The sequence below is a fragment of the Urocitellus parryii genome, chromosome 3 (genome assembly GCF_045843805.1).
Source record: "Urocitellus parryii isolate mUroPar1 chromosome 3, mUroPar1.hap1, whole genome shotgun sequence".
NCBI lineage: Eukaryota > Metazoa > Chordata > Mammalia > Rodentia > Sciuridae > Urocitellus > Urocitellus parryii.
Window position 1 is genome coordinate 203,491,047 of NC_135533.1, and position 12,240 is coordinate 203,503,286.

Below are 12,240 nucleotides of genomic sequence, written 5' to 3' on the forward strand. Positions count from 1 at the left end.
TCTGGACTTCCTGTTCCCGTTCTCTGGTTCTGCTAGCTGCCGTCGCTATGGAGGAACCAGAGATGCAGCTCAAGGGGAAGAAAGGTGGGGCAGGGCCCCGGACAGGATGGAGGGGTACAGAAACTCTTGGAGACTCGAATTGAGAAAGGGCCGACATAGCAGAGGCACGGAGGGAGTGTGTGGTGGTGGGCAGTGACTGAACTGTCATGGAATGCCAGCTCGCCCACTGACTAGTTTTGAAACCTTTAAAATCTCTGTGCTTCGTTTTGATATCTGTAGAATGGGAGGGGGTATATTTCCTCGTAGGATTGTTGTGGCGTGTCAATAACCGGATATTGGTAATAAATTGGAAGAATGTTAGGGGCGTGGTAATCGCTGTGCGGTTAGTGTCCTTAAATCGTATAGTTGGAGTGCCACGAGCTACTTTTATTTTTATCTTATTTTTTATTGGCGGGGGGTACCAGGGATTGAACTCAGGGGCACTCTACCACTGAGCCACACCCCCAGCCCTATTTTGTATTTTATTTAGAGACAAGGTCTCACTGAGTTGTTTAGCATCTCCTCCTTATCCAGGCTGATTCTGACCTCGAGATCTTCCTGTCTCAGCCTCCCGAGCTGCTGGGATCACAGGCGTGTGCCACTGCGCCCGGCTTACATTTATTTTTGAAAAACATATTTAAAAAATGTTTGGTGCTAGGTATCGAATTTGAGGTTTCAAATATTAGACAAGCACTCTACCGCCGAGCTACACCCTCAGCCCTCACAAGCTTTTAAAATTATAAACGTTATTTCACAAGGTACTTCTAATTATTTAGAAGACACAAGTACATTTAATTCTCTTTTCTCATTAAAAATACGTTATGAATTACTACTATGCTAATTTTCAATCCAGGAGGACAAAAGGGAAAAAGTTACCCTCTTTTTTCCTGGGGCCAAGCTGAAGAAAAAGTATGCATTGCCCACTTGGGATTGTATAAGCAACCTCCTTTTGTCCCCCCTGCTACCATCATGTCCTTGCACATGCTCATAAGAGTTTAGAACAACAGAAGGGACATTGTTATGGAAGGACCAGGCCAGTCACCCTTTAAATTCCTTTCCCCCCTCTTCTCCCTCCATTCAGGACACAGTGGTGAGCTAGACCAACCCACATAGATCAGAGTCCTGTGTGGCTTCCCTTGACTCAGACACTTAAGTTCTCACCATGACAGTCACAGTGGGCAACAGCATTGGATCTACCTCTGTAGCAAACCGTGATGGGCACTATTATTTAATTTTTACGGATGAGGAAACAGACTTAGGCCCCTGCCTCATGAATTCAAGCTTTGTTTTTTCTTGTGAACATGTAAAGTAATAAATCACAATAGATATAAGAGAAATGAACAACAGGGTGAGGTCCTGAATGAGGGAGAGGGTACAGCTGATTGAAAGTTGATGTTAGGGGGCTGGGATTGTGGCTCAGCAGTAGAGCACTCACCTAGCATGGGCAGGACCTGGGTTCGATCCTCAGCACCACATTAAAATAAAGGCATTGTGTTGTGTCCATCTACACCTAAAAAAATAAAATATTTTTAAAAAAAGCAAGTTGGTGTTAGGGAGAACCTTGCCCAGGGTATGACATTTGAGCTGAGACTTTGAGGGATAAATAGGAGCTAATAGGGAAAGGATGTCTCAAAGTAGGAAATAGGTGCAAAGGCCCGGTGGTGGCAACTTGTTCAGAGCTGGGCTGTGATATAGTAACTGTTGGTCTCATGTGAGTATTTAAATTTGAAGTGATTAGAATTAGGTAAAATTGAAAATTGAGTTCCTCAGCCACACTTGCCACATTTCAGGTGGTCAGTAGCCACATTAGCTAGTGGCCACCATTTTGGACAGTATTAATTACAGAATGTTTCCACTATCTTTTCAAACTTTTGAAAACTGCTGAAGGTACAGGGCAGGGAGGTTAACATCACCCAGAAGCAGAACATGTGGGGCCTTATGAGCCATGATAAGAGAAACAGATTTTATTCTCTGACTAGTAGGAGCCATGGGGAGGGTTTTAAGCAAGGAAAGACATGTGATAATGTGCCTTTGGTGTTCACTTCATCTGCTACATGGAGATTGAACTTGGCAGGAGGAGAAGTAGGGGAGACCACTGAGGAAGTGGGTCTAGCATCCGGGCAGGGAACTGTCATGCCTGGTCACTCACTGGGGTCTATGATGTGATTAGAGCACTTGCCTAGAATGCACCAGGCCCTGGGTTCTCCCCTGTACTGCATAGAAAAAGAGTCGGGTGAGACATGGGCTTTGTTTTGTGGTAAAACTAGCAGATTCATGATGGGATAGGAAGAGTGGAAATTACTGGCTGTCTAGGAATGCCTTATGTTGAAGCAGACCTGGGAGAAGATGTGTGTGCCATTAATTACCAGGAGGAATGTGCAAGGGAGAAGGGGAAACAGGATGGGGTTAAGGGTGACCTCAGGTAAAATCCACAGAGGGAGACCTCTGCCTGGTCCTTCAGGGGGGCTTATAAGGATATATATGCCTCCAAGTTGTCCCAGCACTCACTGAGGGACAGACACAGGCTTGCATATGCTGCACTGGTCAGTCATGACTAAGGGCCATACAGGGATGGAGGCTTCCAGACCCTTTGGGTCCTGCAGACATTATCAGGCTTCTCATTGGGTTAAGGGGAGTTTGAGGGGATCTGAGTGGGCAGATCAACTACAAGGTTGTTTGGAAGGGAAAAGACCAAATTCATAGTATGACAGTCCTGCTCTGTCTCCTGCCCATCCCTGTGGCTTCAGGTGACACAGCTGCTGGGGTAATACTAGGTGCTCCTCTCTGTTCTAACTGGGCTCACAGTTGAGCAAACAGAAGCCTAATGTTTTGTCCTCTTGTCCCTTCCTCCTCCCTACTGACTGTTGACCCTGGACCCAGTCACGGACAAGTTCACTGAGAGCGTCTATGTCCTGGCCAACGAGCCATCTGTGGCCCTGTACCGGCTGCAGGAGCATGTGCGCCGCTCTTTGCCTGAGCTGGCCCAGCACAAGGTAAGCCCCCACCAGCCTCTCTCTGCAATGGGCCTCTTTTGGTGCCTGCTGTGTGGAACAGGGGCTGTTAGGGCAGGAATTAAGTCGGGGCACCAGCAAGGAGGTATGTGGTAGCTGAGTCAGGTCAAACCATTGATGGATAGATCTGGGGCAAGTTTTCAAGGAGACGTCACAGTCTGCATTAGTTATAACTTGAATAATAACTGAAAACCCCAGGGAAGGGTGTGCCAGGTGAAGGGAACAGCCATTGCAAAGGTCCTGAGGTGTGGTGTCCAGTTGTTCCAGAACATCCATGGAGAAAAGGGTTTCAGGATGAAAAGTCTCTGGTCACTGGGGGTGTGGCTCAGTGGTAGAGTGCTGGCCTAGCATGCTTGAGGGCCTGGGCTCTACTCCCCACACTACTAAAGGAAAGTAGAGAAACAATTGGGAGGAGCCCTCTGGGAGGTAACCTCCCCTACTAACAGTTCCCCTCAACTCCCTCAGGCGGACATGCAGCGGTGGGAAGAGCAGAGCCAGGGAGCCATTTACACTGTAGAGTACGCCTGCAGGTGAGCCACAGTCCCTGTTACCTGGCCAGCCTGCACTACTCTGGCCTCTGGGCATTCAGGGGCATTCCCAGCCTGCTACCCCATGAGCTCTGCCCTGCCCAGTTCACCCTAATGGAGATGTGGTTGCTGCATCATGACTCACCTGGCCACCTGGTGGATTCCAGCCAGACCTGTGCACACTGAACCCCTGTCTTTCACAGGTCAGAGTGATAAAAGGATCCTGGGAAGGGCCCCCAGCATTTTCCAGTCCCAGCCAGGCTAGAGAGTGAATGACAGCTGAGGGTGGGCCAAAAACACAAATAAGGCTCTTTAGCTTTTTATTTAGCTTTCTCTAAATCTCCAGGTTACATTTGTAGTAAATGGAAAATTCCACAGATTCATTGCATGGACAAACCAAATTTTGCTAGGAAGGCAAGAAATTAAAATTCCTGAGTCAAGTTATTATTTTTGTTTTATTTATTTATTTATTTTAAAATATTTTTTAGTTGTCAATGGACCTTTATTTTATTTATTTATTTTTTATTTTGAGAGAGAGAGAGAGAGAGAATTTTTTAATATTTATTTTTTAGTTTTTGACGGACACAAATCTTTGTTTGTATGTGGTGCTGAGGATCAAACCTGGGCCGCACGCATGCCAGGCGAGCGCGCTACCGCTTGAGCCACATCCCCAGCCCTATTTTTGTTTTATTTTTGTTGCTGGGAGTGGAACTCAGGGCTTGAGAATGCTAATGAACAGATACTTTATCACTGAGCCACATCCTCAGCTCCTAATTTTTTTTTTCATTTTTTTTGGTGCTGGTGATAGAACCCAGGGCCTCCTACATGCTAGGCACATGCCCTACCCACTGAGCTACACCCCTAGCATGTCCCATATCTTTTGTTTCAAACAGATCAGCAGTATTAAATGGTTGGTATAAAATTTAAAGATGTTAAAAAATGGTCTAGAAATTCAGGAAAATGGTTCAGTGGTGAACTTGTATTAGCAAGATGTTTATCAAGATGGACAATCAAACACAAGAAAAGCTGACTTCATTTGGTGACATTAAGATGAGTGAATTAAGCTAGGCCCAGTGGCACGTACTATAATTCCAGTGGTTCAGGAGTTTGAGCCCAACCTTGACAATTTAACAAGCAGGGGTGGGGCTGTAGCTTGGTGGTAGAACACTTCTGGGTTCAATCCCTAGCACCATTAAAAAAAAAAAAAAAGTGAATTAAGGGTTGGAATTATAGTTTCATGGTAGAGCACTTGCCTACCATGTGAGAGAGCCTGGATTTCATTCTCAGCATCACTGTTTTAGTCAGCTTCTTAACCACTGTGACTGAAAGTCCTGACAAAAACAAAGTAGTGTAGGAACAGTTTATTTGGAGCTCATGGTATCAAGCCATAGAGGGCTGACTCCATTGCTCTGGGCTCTAGGTCAGGCAGAATATCATGGCAGGAAGGTGGGAGGAGGAAAGCAGCCCAGTACATGGCAACCAGAAAGGGGAGAGAGAACTCTCCTCACCAGGGACGAAATATAAACCCCAGAAGGCATGCCCCAGTGACCCACTGCCTCCAGCCACACCCTTCATGCTTATAGTTAATCCTGCCCAGTTAATCCTTTCAACTGTATCACTGCACTGATTTGGTTAAGGTTCTCATAACCTGATCTTTACTCTTCTGAACTTTCTTGCATTGTTTCATTCATGAGCTTTTGGGGGACACTTCTCATCTAAAGCATAACAGCCACAAAACAAAACAAGAAAAGATGAGCCAGTTAAGATTCACCTTTTACCACCATCTTACAACTTTGGTCCACAAGCCAGCCTATTTAGCATAAGCATAATCAGGGGTAACAACCAGCACCCCAATTTCATTTGCCATTTTCATGCATGTTCTTGACTGATAATAAATGGGAGTGATCTTTTTTATCTCAGTAGTGGTGCTAGGGATCGACCCCAGGGCCTTGTGCATGAAAGGATTCCAGCCAGACCTGTGCACACTGAGCCCCTCTCTTTCACAGGTCAAAATGATCCCCGGCCCTCTTTTTTTGTTTTGTTTTGTTTTTTAATAGGAGAAATTTAAAATGACTCTTTGGGGCTGGGAGTGTAGCTCAGTGGTAGAGTGCTTGCCTCACATGCACAAGGCCCTGGGTTCCATCCCCAACACCACAGAAATAAAAATAAAATGACACTTTTGTTTTTTTCTGCAGATGATGCCACTCAAGCAACTTTTTGGCACAGCAAGACACTGAACAACTTTGTAAATGTTTTTCTCTGGTGGCCTTTGGAAGGGTGTTCATTTATCAGTTGTGACACCAATGCCAGAACTTAGTGAAGCTTTGTAGTCAGTATCCCTAATTGATGGTGGCTTATTGTGATTCAGTCTAAACTCACCTTTATATCTTCTCCCTGCTGAGCTGATAAGTGTCCTTCAAAGGCAGGAGCATGTTTCTTAAAAAGAAAATGATGTCTTTTGTCATTGTTTTCTATGGTGCTAGGGATGCCTCACGCATTCTAGGCATGAGCTCTATCTACCATTGAGCTGCAGCCCTCAGCCCTACTGGCATATTTTTGAGGCCATCTTTACATGTTTATATCATCTTTAAAACTTTAGTTTTACAGGTAAAATGAAAGTTGTGTCTTGCCATTATGTGCTCACAGTGGTATTCATGTGTAGCACAGAAATCCAACATCTGAATCCTGAGGGAGGTCCAGGGAATCACCAAGGTACCCACTGAGCTCTGGATCCACCCAGGGCCTCCTCTGAGCATATGGCAGTGGCCTTCTCCAGTGTTGGGGCATGTGGGACACTGGCATGCATGCAGAGCTGATCAGGCTTATCTTCCCATTTCAGTGCCGTCAAGAACCTGGTTGACAGCAGTGTCTACTTCCGTAGCGTCGAAGGTCTGCTCAAACAGGCCATCAGCATCCGAGACCACATGAATGCCACTGCCCAGGGCCACAGGTAGCTCCTGGGACCACCTACCCAGTTGCCACCCTCAGCCTCATCTCTATAAGAACCATCTGCCAGCTCAGCCAGGAACTGCCACTTCCTGCTCTTTTATAAAACTCCCTTTCCTTATCTCACCATGTCTGGGACTTCTGCTTGTACTTTGGCATCTGTAGCACCTACATCTTGAGCTTTGCTATGTGCCCAGTTCAGAGCTGGGTACTTAGGACACAGTGGTGACCAAGACAGGTGGACTCACAGCAACCAAGTATACACATAATGGATGAGAGCATTCCTCAGTGCTTTGAAGGAAGCAAAGGGACGTGGGGCTCAGGAGGAGGTGGACTGGGTAACACAAGCAGAGGTGACTGGGGGATGGTGGTGTGGGGAGTGTGAAGACCTTGGAACTGGGCATGCTAGGGAAACATCGAAGAGGCAGGGGGCTGGAATAAGTGAGCAAGGTAGAGAGGTGGGCAGGGGCCTCCTCCTATCCAGGCTATAGTCAAGTAGAGGGAGCCTTTGAGCCGAGGCTCAGACAGTCTAAAATGAAAAGCACAGTCCTTGAGTACTGGGGGGAGTTTTTGGAGCTAAAAGTAGCTCTTTTTGTTTTTGATGTTCATTGTAACTTAATAAACACACATTTGAACACATGTGCCTGGGCCATAAGCTGGACTTCGACCTTGGGATGCATTTGGCTTCTGCAGGTTGGAGATTGATAAACTTACGCCCCCACACATACCAGGCATTTAGAAAGAAAAAAAAATCTGCTGTTTCTCATAACTAAGACATGAGAATTGTTGAGAACAAAAAGCCTTGTGCCCGTATGTCGTGGGTGTGCCCCCTTCCTCCCTTCAAGGGTGGAGGAGAGGGACGGAGCTGGCTCTTCAGCAAAGATCAGGCTGGGTTGGTGTTGGCAATTGGAACTAGAGTTCACTCAAAAGCCAAAACCAGCTGCTGGATTTCAAATGCTTTCCGGTACCCCACTTGTGCTGCTTTACGAAAGTGCTTGTGCTTCTGAAAGACGTGGTAAGGTGCTGTTCACACCTCTCTCTGCAAGTGCTGAGTGTGACGCACCCAGTCCCCCATGGGTGAGTCCAGCCTTTGCTTCTGAAGTGGGCAATGGTCCCATGTATGCCCTGAGGGCCCAGGCCAGGAGTCTTGAGGGACCAGAGTGTGAGGTAAACTCAAACCCCAGCCCAGCTAAGCAGCCTCATGGCCTCTGACTTGGGCCTCACATGTTTTATTCCAGCCCCGAGGAACTGCCCCCGCCCTCCTCAGCCTGATCCTGGAAGAATCCTGGAGGCCCCTGTCCTCCCCCAACCCAGGTCAGTGCCAAGGGTGGCTTTGAGCTTTTCTGCTCTAAACTAACCTGCCCACTTGGCATCTGAGCAGGGACCTGCTTGTCTAACCCCTGGGCCTTCTCACTGGGCTTGTTGGGTGGCTTCAGGGAGTGGGGAGGAGACATTTGCAGACCCAGAGTGTCTGCAGGGTCTCTGCTATTCAGGGACCTTCTTAGTTCATCTTCCTCTCTCTGCCATCTTCCTGCCTCTTATCCAGGCCTTGTCCCGACCTTAGAGGTCCCCCTACTCTAAAGCTCAGAAGGGACCCCACATTTCCTCTCTCCTGACAGGGCCCAGTGATTGCTTTACATACCCATTCTCAGGCTGAGCCCTGTTGGGCCGATATCTACAGCTCTGAATCCTTCCTGCACCACCTGCCTGCTGTTCCCTCCCTCCCTGGTCTTTATTTTTTCCTTCTATAAAGGTTACCTATTAGGTGACTACAAGGGCACAGGCTACAACAGGTGAGTGTTGTAGCACTTAGCTATTGTACATGACAAACAATCCCCAAACTTAATACTCTGTAAACTGGTAGTAGATTCATAGTTACAGAAACATGCTATTCTGTTATTTGGCTGAACAGTTCTGCTGGCCACTTCCTGGGGACACTCATTAGAGTTTAACTGCAGCCAGATAGTCAGGTGGCCTCACTTGACTGGAGTGTTGGCTGTGGGGTCCAGGCTCCCTGTGGCCTCTCCAGCAGGCCATCTGGGCTCCTGGTGACCAAGTGCTAGGCAGGCAGCACTCATCCCACCCCCCTGTGCTTCAAAGTTGTGGTATCCCACTGCTCAGTGATGTGAGCAGGCCCAGGGTCTTGTAGGGAGGGCTGCACAGGTGATGGTGGATCCTGGAAGATGAAGCGACCTAGCATGGAGAGTATCCCTGAGGAAGACCGATGTGTTCTGTGCCTATAGAGGGCAGACATGGCAGATTCAAGGCATCCAGAGGACCTGTTGGCCAGGTGCTGGGATTATCCTCTGTGCCATGAGGCCCTCTTAAAGGCTAAGGGAAAGCAAGTTGAGACAGGCCCCACACCCTCAGCTGCAGCACCCAGAGCCAAGAGACCATGGAGGTCACCTGTGTCCAGAGAGCACTCCCTGGGCACCACACTCTGCACTTATTGGGCACTTCAGTCAGCCAGTGAGTCCTTACTAAGTGCTTGCTCATAGGCTTGGCTGTTGGCCAGGGAACAATGAGGAATCATGGATTGGAGGTTGCCTAGGGGCCATCTGGGAAGGCCTGAAGCAGGAAAGGCTGCCTGAAGGGTTAGCAGCTGCCCCAGTGCCCCCCACAGCATTACGTGCCAGCTCTAGGCCACACCCATCCTCTACCTCCCACCTCCAACCCTCCACTCCCATCACCCCTATCACATCCCCACCCACGGGTTCCTCCCTCTCCCTTGATAAAGGACACTGTCCTGTTGCCCTTCCTTTTCCTGTATCATCTCCTGTTTCCTTTGCTACTGAAATCCCACTGTGTGCAAGTCTTCTGATCTCATCTTTGTCCCTTCAGACCTCTTTTTCCTTCTCCACCCGCTCCCTTCTCTCAGAGCCTTCCACCTCCACTTTTCCCCAAAGCTGCTCCTGCTAGGATCTTCAAAGACCTTCACAGATCAATCATCCCCTGCTTCTCCTGTCCCATGACCCTCAATATCATCTCATTTTACAGAAGAGAAAACCGAGGCTCAGAGAAGCGAGACAGCCCAGGGTCGAGGCCCATGCCCGGAAGCACCAAGATTCACACCCAGACCCTCTGACCCCTCCACATGGTCCTCGGCCCAGGTGCCTCATGGGACAACTCTATACCTCTCAGACTCCTTCCTCACTGCCTAACCTGACCAGAGCTGGGCCCCTGGGTACCACCTTGTGTAACCCCGAGGGATTAAAGACCAAGCCAGTGGGGCCAACACAGACCTGTTCCTGCTGAAACCTCCAGGCCCAGCTAAAATCATCCCAAGACATGCCTTTTCTTCCTACACTCTTATCTGCTCTGGGATCAATAATTGCCCCCATGATAATCCTGATTATGTGTCCACTGTGTGTGGTATGCTCCTCATGAGTTGTCTCCTTTCATTCTCAGACAACCTCTTGAGGCAGGTATTACCCCAAAATACAGATGGGAAATGACAGGCTCCAAGAGATGGTGTGACTTGTGTCAGGTCATGCAGTTTGAGAGCAGACCTGGGCTCTTAAGCCTCCTAGTTTGGTCTTAGCCCTGCCTCTGACATGCTGGGTGATGTGGGGCCTGGTGCTGGCCCTCTCTAGTTCTCCCTTTCTCCATCTGGACAAGGAAAGCTGTACTGAGCATGTTCTATAGGCTGAGAGAGGGAAGAAGAGGAGAATGGAAAGCAGGAAATAAATGTGACCTAATTGGAGGGCTTCTTGGAATTTTACTGGAAGCTTAGGAAGGACCTGTGCTTATTCTACCAGGATAGGTAGATGGAGGGAGGGACACCTAAGAATATTTCATGGGGCCCTGGATCCAGCTGTACCTGAAGTTAACACATTTCAATTCTTCAATTACCCTTTTACCAAAATTACTTTGACGTATTCCTGCAGCTAAGTCCAGAAGAGCCAGTGCTGAGTCCTGTGAATTCCAGTGTCACATGTCCTCAGTATATACACCTCCAAGGCCAATTGTGTGCAAATGTTAGCCCCTAAATTATTTGTTCCAATAAAATGTATCAGGAAGATCAGAATAAATTGTTGGGGTAGCCAGGCTGCATCTCAAGCACACTCCCCAGCTTGGCAGTGAGGGGGAGGGGTGATGAGGCCCAGAGGCTCCTAAGGAGAGAATGGGTCCTACTGGGACACTGGGCCTTATGAAGGGGATCTGGAATACAGGAGTATGGAGAAATGAGTCTCCCACCGCCAGGAAGCAGGGCTCAGCCCTCCCTCTGCCCTCCTAGTGTGTACCGGGAGGCTTCTGTGCTGCCATTGTAAATGACTCTATGGGGGAGAGAGGAGTCTCAGGTCCACCAAATTTGGGGCCCTGCCTGCTGTGGGATCTGTACAGTCAGAGTCATTTGCTTGGCCTGAAGGTATCTCAAGTCGTCCAACTGTCTTTTCATCTGTCCTCCACACACCCATTTATCCAGCAATCATTATCCCCACTCCATAAGCCTGGGGATGCTCCAGAGCTAGGGAGGCCAACACGGACAGCAAGATCACAACCCATGGGACAGGAGACAACTGAGATAACTGCACATATCCCAGACTGGGGGAGCAGTCATGGAGTGTTCTAGACTCTCCTAGGGCACCATGTCACTTACAGCCCCCGACTTCAGCCAGCAGCTAAGAGTTTGCTCCTTTCAAGGGGGTTCTGAGAGCCCGTGGGAGTCCTGCTTAATATGCATCTCATTCACACTTCGGCCTCTCCTCTGGGGGCGCCCCCGTTTGCCGCCAGGGGGCGCAAAAGATAAGACCTAGGCCAGGAGCTTGGCCTCATCTAAACACATTATCTGCAGCCCGGCTGGTCTTGGGGACACTGTGACCATTCTCCCTTTTTCATCTTCTATACCCTGGCTCCTGTTCCTCAAGAGAGTAAACTGAGTTTCCAAGGAACTGGATTACCCAGCAGGGCCTCATCTGGTCCTGCACCATCAAGAACAAGAAGAGCCTCTTGTCCCAGGCCTTGCTCAGTAGAACTTGCCCCCAGATGGCTCAGAAATGGATGGGCAGCTGGAAGAGAGGGAAGGAGCCCTCGTGCCATGGGGCATTCAAGCAGAAACCTAGTGGTCACCAGGTTAGAAAGGACCTAGAAGGGATTCCAGGAAGTTATGTGTGGCACCCTGCCAAGCTCCTTCAGATATGTAGATGGGCTGAAAGGAGACCCAAAGAAGGCAGCACCTGTCCCTAGCTGCTGTGGTCAGGAAGAGAATCAGACTTCTCTTCAGCTGTCTTTTTGGCCTTAGCACCTGGTCCAAGTCCTGGTTTTTACTTCAGACCTGCTCTGCCATAGACCCCTGGGAAGCCCCTTCCTAGCCCTGTTGTCTGCCCCAACATGGCCCCAAGCTTGCTTCCCATCCTCCACCCACCCCTCAGACCTTCTCTGGGGCTCTGCAGTACTTCAGGAGACCCGTGAAGACCTACCTTCGGGCCGCCATGCATCTGCTTGGCCCTGAGGAGCCAGAGTTGAATGTGTAGCCCCACCCTGCGCCCTGCCCCTGCCCCCTGCCCCTGCCCAGTACTAGGACTCTCTTCCCTGTCCCTGCCCCCTCCTCCCCCACCTTGCCCCTGGACTAGGTGAGAGTATGGGGGTGGAGAACCCCAGACTGAGGAAGCACAGGGATGGCTTTTGGAGGAGGGGACTTTGTAGTGGACCTTGAAATGTTTGGCTCCTCCAGGAGGAAGGGTGGCTATGGTCTACACTTTTTACATGAGCAAAAA

At 49.0% G+C, this 12,240-nt stretch overlaps 1 protein-coding gene across 1 annotated transcript; it reads left to right on the forward strand.

The window, feature by feature from the left end:
• The first annotated feature begins 13 nt into the window (after window positions 1-13).
• On the forward strand, window positions 14-9,875 carry Borcs8 (BLOC-1 related complex subunit 8). Its single transcript, XM_026389922.2, has 6 exons — window positions 14-84; window positions 2,920-3,032; window positions 3,516-3,580; window positions 6,417-6,527; window positions 7,762-7,837; window positions 9,521-9,875. Exons 1-5 carry the CDS (start codon window positions 48-50, stop codon window positions 7,793-7,795), a joined length of 360 nt encoding a protein of 119 aa, XP_026245707.1. The 5' UTR covers window positions 14-47; the 3' UTR covers window positions 7,796-7,837; window positions 9,521-9,875.
• The last annotated feature ends 2,365 nt before the right edge of the window (window positions 9,876-12,240 follow it).